This window comes from Tachysurus vachellii, chromosome 23 (genome assembly GCF_030014155.1).
Source record: "Tachysurus vachellii isolate PV-2020 chromosome 23, HZAU_Pvac_v1, whole genome shotgun sequence".
NCBI lineage: Eukaryota > Metazoa > Chordata > Actinopteri > Siluriformes > Bagridae > Tachysurus > Tachysurus vachellii.
In genome coordinates, this window is record NC_083482.1 from 2,886,264 (window position 1) to 2,902,986 (window position 16,723).

General features: G+C 38.4%; 1 protein-coding gene and 1 long non-coding RNA gene across 2 annotated transcripts; both read right to left on the minus strand.

The window, feature by feature from the left end:
- Positions 1–4,627: 4,627 nt before the first annotated feature.
- On the minus strand, positions 4,628–6,926 carry LOC132839007 (uncharacterized). The gene is made up of 3 exons (XR_009647680.1): positions 5,717–6,926; positions 5,281–5,412; positions 4,628–5,055 (listed from the first exon to the last, which is right to left on the minus strand). It is a non-coding gene; the product is annotated as an uncharacterized LOC132839007 (long non-coding RNA).
- Positions 6,927–7,191: 265 nt separating this feature from the next.
- Positions 7,192–8,854, minus strand: LOC132839004 (uncharacterized). The gene is made up of 2 exons (XM_060859730.1): positions 8,770–8,854; positions 7,192–8,172 (listed from the first exon to the last, which is right to left on the minus strand). Exon 2 carries the CDS (start codon positions 8,151–8,153, stop codon positions 7,209–7,211), a length of 945 nt encoding a protein of 314 aa, XP_060715713.1. The 5' UTR covers positions 8,154–8,172; positions 8,770–8,854; the 3' UTR covers positions 7,192–7,208.
- Positions 8,855–16,723: the final 7,869 nt, after the last annotated feature.

The window sequence follows — 16,723 nt, forward strand, 5'->3', positions numbered from 1 at the left end:
CAAACATACGAGGGTTTAAATACATTTGCAGTGAACAAGAGTGTAAATAATCTACCATAAAGTGTCCCTTATTGTTCCTTATGGAAAAGGTCAATCCTAATACCAAACCCTCAAACAACACGGTCGCGAACACCAACACAACTTAGTTTGTTTACTTTAAATGACATTTTTAATGTAATTTAGTGGAAATTAATTTTAGAAAATGTCGTCATGAGTTGAAACGTGACATTAAATGAAGTAGTACGAATAATAAACCTACAGACATTATACATTATTCATTAAACTACTTTATCACAAGAGTTTCCCTTATTTTAACCTCCTTTTCTTTGTAGCACGGCTACCAGTCATTTTGTACAGAAACTCTTTGACTTCTATTGGTTTACACTGCACTCACCTACCGCCGTTTTAACACCGACTACAGGCTGAGGGCTCGCGCACACACCGTGTTCACCCGCTTAGCATCCTGCTAGCTGACGTCCAGTCTCTGGAAAACAAGCTCGACGACCTCAGGGCCAGGGTTAAGTTCCAGAGGGACATTCGGGACTGCAACCGCCTCTGCTTTACCGCGACACGGCTGTATCCAGCGGTACCGGACCACGCCATCTTCTCGGTTTGGACGGTGTGTCTGATTGTAAACAGCAGCCGATGAGACAGCGCGAGTATTTTTCCTCTCACGCGCTCCTCCACACACAACCTGGAGCTCCTGACCGTCAAACCCTTCTTTCGTCCTCGGTTATTGACCTCGGTCATAGTCAGTGGTGTTTAAATTCCACCCCAGGAAGACACGGACACTGCCTTGTGTGAACTACATGAGGTTGTCACTCTACACCAGACCAGTCACCAGGACACTGCTCTCGTAGTGGAGGGGGACTTTAACGGCGTCAACATCAAACACGCGCTGCTCAACTTCCTCCAGCACGTCACCTGCACCACCAGGGGCAAAAGGTTCTGGGACCATTGCTACACTCCGTTTAAAGACACATACAAGGTAAACACTTGGAAAGTCGGACCGTGCCGCCATCTTTACTCATGTCTGGATATAAACACAAGCTGAAACAGGAAGCTCCGGTTTAGTGGGAGGTCGCGCGCTAGACGGACCAATCGGTGGCCGCGCTTCAGGAAGCTCCTGATGACGTCAACTGAGTCGTGTTCAGTCGCAGCTCTGATGACGTCGTTGTGTTTACTGAAGCTGTCTGTGAGAGAGCAGACTTTGTAAACCATATAGTTATAAAAAAAACATCATGAGAACGTTTTAAAACCACAAATCGAGGGTCAATAAATCCACCCGCGACGCTCTGAGATTTCGCTCCACTGCCTGATATTCGACAGATATTCAGCGGCGTGTCACTTAGGGACCGTCAATAAATTACCAGTTGAACGACACAAAACTAAGAGTATTAATTTATTGGCTTTAAAGGATTACATCATCAGTCAGAGGCATACTGAATAAACACAAGTAAAATACACACAAACTTACAAGTTAAAATAAAAGATTAAGTAATATATAAATAAATATATAAATAAATAAAGTAAACTACACATAAACTTACAAATTAAAATAAAACTAAGTAATATATAAGTAAATAAATTGTTATTGCCCGAATTCTATGGCACTTTGTCCCAGATGGCAGGAGGGTGAAGATCGGCGTGTGGGGGGCGTGTGAGGGGTGTGTGAGGGGTCATTCACAATGCTGTTGGCTTTAATTAAGTCTATTTACAAGATAATAATTGCAAGGATAATACTTATAGATGATACTTAAAAAAAGATACTTTGGTTTTGTTAGTGAATAAATGAAATAATAGGACTGGAGACATTATTGTTTTTTTTATAGGGAAGTGAGAGAAACAAATGTGACCAATTTCATTATCAGCAGGATTTGATGAGTATGCAGGAGGCTGAGGACAGGTATTTTTAATAAGCATTTTTAGACCAGAGGGAATAGCATCCAGAACAACAGCAAACTCTTTGTGAAACTGGAATATTATATTTAGAATGAAATTCAGAAAAGGTTAGCATAAGTCCTTCATGGTTAAAAAGTTTATCATTAACAAACCATGAACCACCTTTTTAAGGTCATGCCACAGCATCTCAATAGGATTCAGGTCAGGACTTTGACTCGGCCATTCCAAAGTCTTCTTTTTGTTTTTCTTTAGCCATTCAGAGGTGGACTTGCTGGTGTGTCTTAAGTCATTGTCCTGCTGCAGAACCCAAGTTCGCTTCAGCTTGATGTCATGAACAGATGGCCACACATTTTCCTTCAGGATTTTTTTGTATATAGCAGAATTCATGGTTCCATTTATTACAGCAAGTCTTCCAGGTCCTGAAGCAGCAAAACAGCCCCAGACTATCACACTACCACCACCATGTTTTACTGTTGGTATGATGTTCTTTTTCTGAAATGAGGTGTTACTTTTACGCCAGATGTAATGGGACACACACCTTCCAAAAAGTTCATCTTTTGTCTCATCAATCCGCAGAGTATTTTCCCAAAAGTCTTGGGCATCATCAGGATGTTTTCTGGCAAATCTGAGACGAGCCTTTGTGTTCTTATTGTTCAGAAGCGGTTTTTGTCTTGGAACTCTGCCATGCAGGCCATTTTTCCCAGTCTCTTGGATGACCCTCTATTTTCCCACACTCTTGGATGAGTTGTCGCTGCGCTCTTGGGGTAATTTTGGTCGGCTGGCCGCTCCTGGGAAGGTTCACCAAGGTTCACTATTTGTTGATAATGGCTGTCACTGTGGTTCACTGGAGTCCCAATGCTTTAGAAATGGCTTTATAACCTTTTCCAGACTCATAGATCGCAATTTCTTTCTTTCTCATTTGTTCCTGAATTTCTTTGGATCTCAGCATGATGTGTAGGTTTTGAGGATCTTTTGGTCTACTTCACTTTGTCAGTCAGGTCATATTTAAGAGATTTCTTGATTGCAAACCAGCATGGCAGTAATCAGGCCTGGGTGTGGATAGAGAAATTGAACTCAGGTGTGATAAACCACAGTTATGTTTTAACAGGAGGGCAAACACTTTTTCACACAGGGCCATGTGGGTTTGGATTTTGTTTTCCCTTAGTAATAAAAACCTTCATTTAAAAACTGCATGTTGTGTTTACTTGTGTTATCTTTGACTAATATTTACATTTGTTTGATGATCTGAAACATTACAGTGTGACAAACGTAAAAATAAAAAATCAGGAAGGGGGCAAACACTTTTTCACACCACTGTAGGACTATCACAATAGATTTTCTATAAAAACAGAGGAATCCCTTTCATTAAACCTCCATTTGTAAAGACTGCTATAAAAGGTCGAACAATAATCTACAATATCACGTGAATCTTGTGTTATTATACCATTTATATTCAGATTCAAAAGTGCATTTGTTACACCCTCTGATAAAGGGGGAAAATAGACATTAATAAATGAGAACACGGACTCGTGCTGTTGTCTCTGCGTCAGTCTGTATTAGCTGTGACGCACAGCACAAATTGCGGCAGCCACAACCTGCAACCTTCGATCTCCCCCTAGTGGACACTCCAAAAGTTACACTTAAATCATATTGATTTTAACCTCTACACATTTCTTTTTGCTTGGAATTTTTCCAGTTACAAAAATAAAATTTAAGGACAGTTCAGGGATGGATATTCGACAGATGTTCGGTCAGTTAAAATTAATAAAATAAATTAATAAAATAAAATAGATTCAATTCGATTTATTTGTATAGCACGTTTAACAATTGAGAGGAACCAGACTCAGAAGGGAACCGTAGTCATTTAAGGGACCGTCAATAAATTACCAGTGAATGCGGAAACGTCTCTGACAGACGAGCTGAAAGCTTTTTACGTTCACTTCGAGGCTGCAGCTCACAGCTCTATTACAGATATCACACACAGCTGCACACATCTGTACTTTATTCACAACAGTCATACTGTTCTGTTCACCATCAGTGTTCATAATTATTTATTTATATTTGTATATAATTTCTGTGATGGATTTGGCTAAAGTTATTATTGTTTATTACCACTAGAGGGCACCCTCGGGTGTATGTGTTATTATACTGCTAATTGATTGAGAAAATGAAGTTAGCTTTAATAAGTGATGGATATTATCACTATATCGGTATATTGATACACAAATATAACAAAAACCCTTTTCCTGTACAGGGAATTCTATTACTGTTTTTACTGTAAATATTTTATTCTATTATTTTCTTACATTTATGACAGATTGTGGAGAACATTTCATTACGTCATACCGTGTATGGTTGTGTATGTGACATAAGATTTGAAGTGTAATATAATCATGAGATGATATTGTGCTACTGGTGATGTGTAACTTTAATATACTTGTTTTATATTGAATCGATTTCTACTCAATGGGTTTCAGTCTCTACTGATACAGTTTACTGTATACATGTTAAAATTCTTACTTATGTTGTGATTAAAAATGGAACAAACTGTTTATGATTTCATGGATATAAATTATGTGTTTTATTTTGTATTTCTACTTAATTCTGTTCTGTTCACATTTTTTGAATAACCAGGATTGTTCTCTAGATTATGTAAAGAAGTTTGTACTGCCGTTTGAAAAAACCTCTAAAAAGATAAAATAATAAAATAAATAAAACCACAACATAAATGCTCATGAGCTCAATTTTATTCTCATAAATAGAAACATTTTAAAGATTTTACAGTAACAGACCCGACATATTAAAATCCATCTTGACTTTGGTCGGAATTCTTTGCTTTAACAGATCAAGCGAGTGAAGAGACGATGAGAAAAATCAGGATATAGTAGAAAATGTGCAGGATTTCTGCAGGCGGCTACACGTTATATATGTATGTGTGTGTATAATATATTAAATGTACAAAAAGATAACTGATAAACAAAAGAAGCTGCCTGAATAACAAACGAATGACGATTAATTAAGACAGAAATGAGTTAATTGGATTTAAATCTAACACTAAAACATCATGATGCTGAATGTAAAGTCACTAAATAAACTCAGCTGTTAGTGATCAGTCTTTAGTTCTGCAGTTCTTCTCTTTGCTGAAGCCACATTCTGAAATAAAAACCATCTCATTACACACTGTAATAAACACAAACTGTGACAAATCCTAAACATCTGGATCAATCTAATCGACAGGGCTGACGAGACAATCTGGAAGGCAAAATTAAATGAAACATCTTAAGTCTGGCCTGACTATTGGTTTTCATTTTTTTTAATGAGTAATGCATCAACAAATTAATTAATTAAAATGTGGTTTTAATGAGAAACTTGCCTCACCTACAGTACAATGAGTTCATCAGGCCTCAAAGTCTGTAACTCTCTGTGCCACAGAGTGAAATTCTGGCTCTGTTCCCGCTTTACAAGAGCAACTACAATTTCAGTAGGTTTGTGTGTCCAAAGGGCATCAACCTACAAGGATATGAGGATATTAAGTATTTACATCACAATGTTGGAGATAAAAAATGCCATATTAAATCCACTTAAAACATTTTAATAGGTTACTTTGACAGCACATTCTACTGTCCTTGTACAGACAGCTGACATTTCATTTAGTGATCATGAATATTTTTTTAATTTGTGTCATTTTTTTTTTTAAGATGGACTGTGTCCTGGGGTGAAATTTAATATAGTTTTTATAGCTTTATAGTGCTATAGGTGGCTTTAAGCTCTACAAATTACAATAATTTGATTTAAATTATTTGAGAGATCATACCTCTGTGGCAGTCTCAGACATTTTATGTGTGAGGTCAGTACTGCTGTTATTGACATCTTTGCTTTTTTTCTTGATTGACTCTCTCACTCTTTGCCAAACCTTCCTGAGATTAAGTTAGGGCTTTTCTTCGGATGTGTCTGAGTAGCAGCCGTTCAGAGAAGTTATGAGCCATTATGTGTTCTATGTACCTCCCCTGTAAAGAGGCATACATTTTTCTGACAAATGCTCCTGGCCTCTGGCGTCTTTGTTTTTTCAGAATTGACTGTTTCACGATTCCGAACCATCGCTCAATATGGCAATTTGTGTCCCTTGTTTTACTTGGCACAGAGCTGTCATCTTCATTGCCATCTGCATACCGTTTCAAATCCCCCAACAGAAGACCACTCCAAAGTGGAAAAAAAGCCAAGATAGTTGCCAAAAAGGACATCAACAATGCCTGGGCAGAAGTATGCATTTTCTTTATAGTTTGTAGTCTCAGAATCCTTTTTCAAGCTCTTCCTGTACCTCCTTCAATACCTTCTTGAATTCGTATGTGAAGGGAGATCTGCCAACAATAGTGCGGGCATTTGTTCAGTCCTCTTCATCTTCTTCCTGAGTTAAGGGACTGTTCTGTAAATTGTCCTCTAAATCTTCTATGTCTGGAATCTTGCCTTCTTTTATTAAGTCCTACATGGCCTTCAGATTAATCATGACAGTAATGGTGTTGTGCTTCCCAATTAAGACAGTGCCTACCACAGTGTGGTCATTGAGGTAGTGTTTTGCAACCTGGCAAATGCAAATGTTGCAAATTCATTCAAACCTTTGGCAGAACATATTTGTAGCACTGTAAATGCTTTGATATCCTTCCATGTCTTCAGTTTTGAACAAATGTCAAAAGCCCTGTCCAAGTAGTCGACAATGCTCTCCCTGTTAAATGACAGAAGAACACTTTGGAGCAGTGTCCAGCTATAGTCTGTTTCTATCTGGTGCACTCTTAGTTTTGTGTACTGTGAAAGTTTTCGGAGGAACTGCATTATCCAGAATGTGATTTGTGGAATAGAGTGTTCATTTGTCAGCATCTCACAGACAGGGAGGGGAGGAGCATTCTGACCACATCCAGGCAGACTGAGAGAGTAGTAAAGGACTCTTTTGGTCTGACCAGGAACTTTTGATGCAACATTTCCTGTAGCATCAAGGTACAGTATAGGGTCAGTGGAGTCTTCTTTCTTAGGTGTTGCGCAACTAAGCTTACTCCTGTTTCCGTGTACATATGTACACTGAAGGGGTCCACTTGAAAGTTCTGTATGTACCCAGGCATTTTGTGCAATTTGGTGTCACATTCCTTCAGGATATTTTGAGTGAGGTTCATCTCCATGAACATCATCATTAATTCTTTTACTCTTTCTAAACTTTGAACTAATCACTTTTAGAACATTTTTGTTCAGACTTTGCGTTGTTTCAAGAAATTAGTTCAGAAATGTTTTTTTTTTAAGGTTTACTGTGAGAAAATTGGCTAACTCCTTTGTCTAAGGTTCTTGCGATTCTCCCTCTTCTTTGTGTTTGTTGCTGGTCTGAATTTTCGTTCACTTTTTTTGTGTGCAATTTGTCCTTTTTGTAGCACAGAGATCTTAACTGGGTTGTCTGCCACTGGCTCCTTTTTCCTTTTAAAGAAGTATTTTGCACTGCAGGAAGGGAATGTACAAACTGCTGTAATATTTAAATACGGACTATTAATTTTCCGGCTGTGAGGAGTTTTAATATGCTGGCTCTTGAAGGAAAGGGTACAACAAGGATTTTTCTTTCTGAAACTGTTGTACAATACATGGGTCCACGGTTGTCTCAGTTTTGTAGAACCTTGCAGTGGAACAACTGTTTGCCATTTCTTTCTGTTCACTGTAATTATGAACCTTTTTGAACACACTGGCATCTTTCTCCATTGTTTTGTGTTCCCTCTTTTTCCATGTTCAGTTTGGATGCCACTCTGCAATGACACATTCTGTTGTTCATCTTCTCCATCAATTTGGTCTAATTCTACCTCAACATCTGTGATGGCTTCCTCCACTTGAACTATATTCTGCAATGACACATCCTGTTGTTCATCTTCTGTAACCTGTCTTTCTTCATCATTTTTGTCTGTCTTGAATACTGATGGCTCCTCAGTTTCACAATCAGTTGCTTTATTATTCATTACCTGAGGATCATTTGTCTGTTGTTTAGTAACCAAGTCCTTTACTCCATTTCGGTTTGTGGTCCACATCACCCATAGCCAATGACGGTTTTTCTTATGATCTTCACCAAACAGACTCTGAGAGAGTTCAGACCAGATTTTTGAAGAGTAACCAGTATCTGTCTTTGAAATGTTAACACTCCTCATTGTTCTGACCAAAGCATCCATGCCACCAACCATTGCACACAAGTCTTTCCTCTTCATTCTCTGTCCTTTTTTAACTCTACCCATTTTGAGTCAAATTTTCTCTCTGAAATAAAGGAATAAGGGAACAGACAAATCTTCAAACCTTTCAGCAAGTTCAATAAAATCATTTTGCAATAAGAGAATTAGGCACTACATATGTAAAGCCACAGTTCACACTTTAAACAAACACTTAAAACAAATTAATTAGGGCTGTCCATCGATTACAATTATTCATCAGATTGATTATATTTCTTGTTACTTAATTAATGTTGATAACTCACACGTAATTTCATATTAATATTTGCTAAAATAACTTCCCAAAATATTATACATTGCATTATTTTTGCAGACAAAACCATTTAGTTACCACAGACAATTCTCTTAATAAGTTAATATCAAATGTTATAATGATAAATCAGAATTGTTCATCCACAGGGTGACCATATGTTATATTTTTATACATATACGTGTTTGTGTATTAATCAGCAGAGAAAAAAAAATCGTCATTCATTTTGTAAATCCAGTTATTAATTTATATTTTGAAATTGTATTTTCAGCATGTGTCACGGAGTCACCAGGTCCTTCCGTCACTCAGCAGCATTCACATTCACCTGAGTACTAATCAACACACACACTATATAAGCCACTCTCAGTCACTCACTCTTTGTCTGGTCTCATATGTACTAACGTGATTTTCTCTGCAATCATTCAAGCTCCACAGCTTTATAGCAATCGGCTTCCCTTCCTTCGTCCTCACTTCCGGAGAGACAGGATTCGCTCCTATATCGTCATAGATATATACACTAGATGTCGCCTTGTATAGGGCAGTACATTGGAGCGAATGCGTCAACTGAGCCGCCATCTTGGTACAGGGGACCCCCTCCTCTTGATGCATTAGCGTCAATGTAGGCAAAGAAATAAATGCATGAATGCGATTTCTAGTTTTTTTTTGGTTCGTTCCAAAGGTCAGACATGTATTTATCATTAAGTCCAGAGAAAATTTAAGGTTTTGATAATAAGATAATCTACTTTTTCACAATATAATGCATAGTGCTTGTAGGTGTAAGTGTATTACTTACATTCTTCCACTTGAGTAAACTTTAAATGAACAATCACTACTTACCTTGTAGCCTAATGCATGTAACACTGCTACAATGGTGTGACTATACATGTTTATTTAAACATTTAAATTGTATTGGTTTATTAAATATGATACACAAAGCAATTTGCAGGTGGAAGCAAATCACAAATTTTAGAGGAACATAATGTGAAAGTTAGATAGTTGAGGTGCCAAAGACTGTTGAATCTTTCATTTATTTATTTCCCGCAATACTTTTGCCACAATGAGTATGTAATAAAGTCACATAAACCAAAAAAAAGGGGGCCTTTGAGGCTGAACTTGTGTGTTACACTGCCAAGCTAACTGGTGACATCCTTCCAGAACTGTCAGCTGAGTTAACCATTTAAAAAAGAAAAGTGTTTAGTGTCCCTCCAACTTGTCCATGACGTCTCTGTTTTTCACTTGGGAATCTACAAACAGATTCAGATTCTGATTCTTTTCTTTAATACCATGTCAGCAATCAAAAGCTATTTTCATGGCAAAAATTCTATTACAAAAACACAAATATCATATGAATACAATAAAAACAAAACAGCAAGTCATATTATAAATTTAATTAACATACGATATCTTTTCAGGTATAATGTCATTAAATATGTCCTAAAGTGAAGTGACTTGATAAAAGAGCATTCTGCTTGTGTTAAGTCCAGGACAATCTAATAAAATATGTTTGACAGATAAGGGAATCTTACAGAACATACATAAAGTTGGGTCTTTTCACCTTTAAGCAAAAAAGGTTTTTCACACAGGGCCATGTGGGTTTGGATTTTGTTTTCCCTTAGTAATAAAAACCTTCATTTAAAAACTGCATGTTGTGTTTACTTGTGTTATAGATGACTAATATTTAAATTTGTTTGATGATCTGAAACGGGGGGCACGGTGGCTTAGTGGTTAGCACGTTCGCCTCACACCTCCAGGGTTGGGGGTTCGATTCCCGCCTCCGCCTTGTGTGTGTGGAGTTTGCATGTTCTCCCCGTGCCTCGGGGGTTTCCTCCGGGTACTCCGGTTTCCTCCCCTGGTTTCCAAAGACATGCATGGTAGGTTGATTGGTTGGTAGGTTGATTGATCTCTGGAAAATTGTCCGTAGTGAGTGAATGAGAGTGTGTGTGTGTGTGCCCTGCGATGGGTTGGCACTCCGTCCAGGGTGTATCCTGCCTTGATGCCCAATGACACCTGAGATAGGCACAGGCTCCCCGTGACCCGAGGTAGTTCGGATAAGCGGTATAAAATGAGTGAGTGAGTGAGAGTGATGATCTGAAACATTAAAGTGTGACAAACGTGCAAAAAAAAAATCAGGAAGGGGGCAAACACTTTTTCACACCACTGTAGGACTATCACAATATATTTTCTATAAAAACAGAGGAATCCCTTTCATTAAACCTCCATTTGTAAAGACTGCTATAAAAGGTCGAACAATAATCTACAATATCACGTGAATCTTGTGTTATTATACCATTTATATTCAGATTCAAAAGTGCATTTCTATTTGCTTGGAATTTTTCCAGTTACTAAAAGTGAAATTTAAGGACAGTTTAGCGATGGATATTCGACAGATTTTCAGTCAGTTAATTCAAATCAGTTCAATTCAATTTATTTGTATAGCGCTTTTAACAATTTCCCATTGTCTCAAAGCAGTTTTACAGAAGTATGGAAACAGAAGAGAGAAAAAATAAATAAATATATCATAATAATAAGAATGAGAAGAAAAAATAAGGATAAAAATAAATAAATTAATATATACAATGGGGGGCACGGTGGCTTAGTGGTTAGCACATTCGCCTCACACCTCCAGGGTCGGGGTTCGATTCCCGCCTCCACCTTGTGTGTGTGGAGTTTGCATGTTCTCCCCGTGCCTCGGGGGTTTCCTCCGGGTACTCCGGTTTCCTCCGCCGGTCCAAAGACATGCATGGTAGGTTGATTGGCATCTCTGGAAAATTGTCCCTAGCGTGTGATTGCGTGAGTGAATGAGAGTGTGTGTGTGCCCTGCGATGGGCTGGCACTCCGTCCAGGGTGTATCCTGCCTTGATGCCCGATGACGCCTGAGATAGGCACAGGCTCCCCGTGACCCGAGGTAGTTCGGATAAGCGGTAGAAGATGAATGAATGAATATATACAATTAAAGTGTAAATTAATTTTAAAACTTAAGATACTATATAACTAATGAATATCTAATGAATACCTAATGAACAAGCCGGAGGCAACGGCGGCAAATCTAAACTCCCTGAGAGGACATGAGGAAGAAACCTTGAGAGGAACCAGACTCAGAAGGGAACCGTCCTCATTTAAGGGACCGTCAATAAATTACCACTGAATGCGGAAACGTCTCTGACAGACGAGCTGAAAGCTTTTTACGTTCACTTCGAGGCTGCAGCTCACAGCTCTATTACAGATATCACACACAGCTGCACACATCTGTACTTTATTCACAACAGTCATACTGTTCTGTTCACCATCAGTGTTCATAATTATTTATATTTGTATATAATTTCTGTGATGGATTTGTTTAAGCATAAGTTATTATTGTTTATTACCACTAGAGGGCACCCTCGGGTGTATGTGCTATTATGCTGCTAATTGATTGAGAAAATGAAGTTAGCTTTAATAAGTGATGGATATTATCACTATATCGGTATATTGATACACAAATATAACAAAACCCTTTTCCTGTACAGGTAAATCTATTACTGTTTTTACTGTAAATATTTTATTCTATTATTTTCTTACATTTATGACAGATTGTGGAGAACATTTCATACGTCATACCGTGTATGGTTGTGTATGTGACATAAGATTTGAAGTGTAATATAATCATGAGATGATATTGTGCTACTGGTGATGTGTAACTTTAATATACTTGTTTTATATTGAATTGATTTCTACTCAATGGGTTTCAGTCTCTACTGATACAGTTTACTGTATACATGTTAAAATTCTTACTTATGTTGTGATTAAAATGGAACAAACTGTTTGATTTCATGGATATAAATTGTTTTATTTTGTATTTCTACTTAATTCTGTTCACATTTTTGAATAACCAGGATTGTTCTCTAGATTATGTAAAATTATGTAAAGAAGTAGTAGAAAATGTGCAGGATTTCTGCAGGCGGCCACACGTTATATATGTATGTGTGTGTATAATATATTAAATGTACAAAAAGATAACTGATAAACAAAAGAAGCTGCCTGAATAACAAACGAATGACGATTAATTAAGACAGAAATGAGTTAATTGGATTTAAATCTAACACTAAAACATCATGATGCTGAATGTAAAGTCACTAAATAAACTCAGCTGTTAGTGATCAGTCTTTAGTTCTGCAGTTCTTCTCTTTGCTGAAGCCACATTCTGAAATAAAAACCATCTCATTACACACTGTAATAAACACAAACTGTGACAAATCCTAAACATCTGGATCAATCTAATCGACAGGGCTGACGAGACAATCTGGAAGGCAAAATTAAATGAAACATCTGTACTGTTTAGTGCACATTATTACTGCTTAGGAGGAAACAGTCTAGTTTTAATAAGGTGCACCATCTAGTGTCAGTCTTGATCACCCACACACACACACACGCAGGCACGCACACACACGCAGACACAGGCGCGCGCACAGGCGCACGCACGCGCACACACGGGCGGGTGCACACACACACACAAGTGCACACACCACACAGGTGCGCACACACAGGTGCGCACACACAGGTGCACACACAGGTGCACACACAGGTGCACACACACAGGTGCACACACACACACACACAGGTGCACACACACACAGGCAGATACACAAACACATGCACTTACCCTCAGCACATCATAATCAGAGGACATGGTTGCAGGGTTCAGAGTTGTGTAAGTGTCACTGGAAGAGCTCTGAATATTCTAGGGGGACATGAGAATTTAAATAATTAAACACTCACACACACACACACACACACACACACACACACACAGGCAGAAAGGCTGTATACTTACTTGTAGAGTGTCATAATCCGGGGACACAGTCATGAGGTTCAGCCCTGTGTATGTGTCATCTCCAGGTTTTGGAACACACTGAGAGAAATGAAGAGAAAAAGTCTTTCATTTTTATTTAATAACAGATTCACAGGAACTTCATGTAGAGCTTTGTGAAGATAAAGACATGAAGTGAAAACTTCTCTGAGTACCTGAATGTCTCTCTCTGCTCTTTTCTTCCTCCTGTTCACACAAAGGACATAAAAACCAGGCTGTTCAATCTGTCCCTGCTTTATTCCACTAATGTTTAACACAGGATTACGATCACAGTAATTTAAGGAAGAAATAAAGAATTCAGTCACTCACTTAACACACAGGAAGGCGGTAAGAAGGGAGAGAAGCAGAGCAGGAACGAGTGCAGCAGCAGCTCCCCATACAGCATGCAGCTTCCACACATCAGCTGAGATAAAGAAAAGCTTTCAGCTCACATACAGAGGACAAAACTATTTACTGTGGAAAATAAACTATTTTTATACAACCATGAACTGAATGAATCAAATCCTAATAAAGGTTTGGCCATTGAATATTGTGCTTATATTTCATCCAGTATTAAGGTCTTTGTGCTAATCGGTTTAGTCCTTATACACAGTACATCAGTAAACACAACCACTGAAGTTTTATTCACTTAGAAAACACTCAGGAAAAATGCTGTTATATAAAAATAATCAACTTCAGGGTGGTAACAGTAACTGAGGAGCGACGGGGTGGTGCGAGTGCATTAATATAAACACTTACTGAACACATCCAGGTGTGTTGGTGTAGAGTTGTGGTGTCCCAGCTGGTTGTGAGCAGTGCAGTAGTACAGTCCTCTGTGCTGGGAGCTGATGTTACTGATGCTGTAATTCTGGCCTGTTATCAGCAGTGTGTCTGCAGCTGAACTCTGTTTAAACCAGGAGTAGGTGAGAACAGGAGGGTTTGCATCACTGCTACAGCTCAGAGTCACTGAATCCCCCTCCACTGTGTCTCCAGAGGAAAGAACCACTGCTGTGGTGTTTTTAGGGGAATCTGAACAGAAATAAAACACCTGAATCAGCTGCTGTGTGTTCAGGATCAGTGTTTGATAGAGATGTAGATGGACTCTGAATGAGGAGAGTAAAATCCACACTCACACACTGGAGGAGAGAGGAGACTGTCATGGCCTTCAACAGCACAGCTGTAACTGACCGCACCACCGACTGCAGCTACAGAGCAGGAGGCAGATTTACACTCAGACACACGCTGTCCGTTCTTGTACCAGATGTAAGTGGGTTTGTTAGACAGACTGCAGGTGGTGATGCAGCTCAGATCGATTTGTCCGCTACCCGAGTCTGATACTGTAACCTTCAGATCTGCAAACAATTAGAATGGTTATTTTCAAATGTAGAATATGTGTAACTCTTTACCTATAAGAACAAATGTTTCTCATGCAGCATTACCTGTGACAGACAGAGAGACTCCAGGTTCTCCGGTGGGTTTTCCTGTAGAATCATCACTGTATAATCTGAACCTGTATGTTTGAGCGTCTCTCTCTCTCAGGTTAGTGATTCTCAGACTACAGTCATTCTGGGAGCTCTGTGTGTACTGCACTCGGCCCTGATACTCCTTATCTTTGCTCATATCTACAGGCCCAACATTAACCTGCTCTTTAATAAACCAGAACATTTTCATGACCTTGTATTTATTAGGGAAGGTAAAATAACTGTGTATGTCCACTGATGAGCCAATTAGACCACAGATAGTCTGGGTGGAGTAAGTCACACTCCAGCAGCTCTTCTCATCAAAAACACCTGAAACACACAAAATTAGTTAGATTTTAAAAATAAATGATGTGAGTTTATTGCCATCTATTAGGTTTGAGCCAAGTGTAAAGAATAAAATATAAGTTTGGATCTTTTACTCTCTTTAGAAACATAATTTTCTTGAGATCAGAATAAAAGAAAAAGACATTTTTAAAAAGATTAAAAGTTTTTGTAAATCAGAGCATGTTTTTATGAATCAGCCCAAAATGCCATGAGCACACCTGCTTTTCACATCCTCAAATTTGTTCCAAAACCTAGCAGAGTAAAGTGTAAACCTGGCAACCCTACATGCATTGTGTTTTATCATTTACATTTACAGCATTTGGCAGACGCCCTTATCCAGAGCGATGTGCTTAAATCTCTAACATTGAATACATTAATGCTGGCTCACTAAGTTACATACTTAAGATATCATGAGTTTAAAACATTTGATCAAAGTTACAATGAAAAAGTGTCAAAGGTTGTGTGTGTTTTTTTGTTTGTTTTTTTTTTAATGCAAAAGATAAGGAAAGAACTGCTAGTTGACGTGTTTCCTGAATAAGTAGATCTTCAACTGCTGCTTGAAACGCCGCTATCATGATGCACACTCTGAGAGTGCGGGGCAATTAGCATACAAACAATTACGGTTATGATTTCTATTTAGATTTAACATTTATAGTTACCATTTAAAGTTAGTTTTAAGATTGATGTCACTTGTAAGAAGAGATACTATATGTTTAATGTGTACATAACATTAAGATTTAAAATTTACTCTAAAACTTAAAACTATTATTTGATATGTTGCTCTTTACATACAATGACAGAGTGAGTGAAGTTTAAAGTGAGTTCTTACAGACAGCAGGAGAGCGAAGTTCCTCATGTCCTCTTACAGCACAGGAGAAGCTGCCTGCATCCTCACTGCTGACATCCAGTTCATTTCTGTTCTGGTCAGTAACACGCTGTCCGTTCTTGTACCAGATGTAAGTGTGTTTGTTAGACAGAGTGCAGGTGGTGATGCAGCTCAGCTTCTTATTCCTGTACCAGTCTGATACTGTAACCTTCAGATCTGCAAATATTAAATTAGATTGTAACTACATTTCTGTAAAAATGTAGATAAATAAATCTATAATAGTGTGACATTACCTGTGACAGACAGAGAGACTCCAGGTTCTCCGGTGGCTTTTCCTGTAGGATCATCAGTGTGGAATCTGAACTTGTATGTTTGAGCATCTCTCTCTCTCAGGTTAGTGATTCTCAGACTACAGTCATTCTGGGAGCTCTGTGTGTACTGCACTCGGCCCTGATACTCCTTATCATTTCTCACATCCTCAGGCTCAACATTAACCTGTGCTTTAATGAACCACACTGATTTTATCACTGTTAGACCTACAGGATATTTATAAGAGCAGGAAAGATCAACTGATGTGTTTTTCAGAGCACACACACGTTCAGCAGTGTAAGTCACACCCCAACACTGTTTACCCAGTACACCTGAAACACACAGAGACGTACACACAGGAAGGAAGACATCAGAACTGTAAATTTTATATCTTTATAAACATACAGTTTATTCTGTGTGTCAATGAAAATGATGTAAATCTTTAACAATCCTACTGATTCAGTATTTGGGTTTAAAAAACAGAAACCCCGAATAAAACCCCAAAGGGGGCCCCACCTTTGTTTTTCCCACAGGCACACAAATTTCCCCCTGGGTCTCACCCAC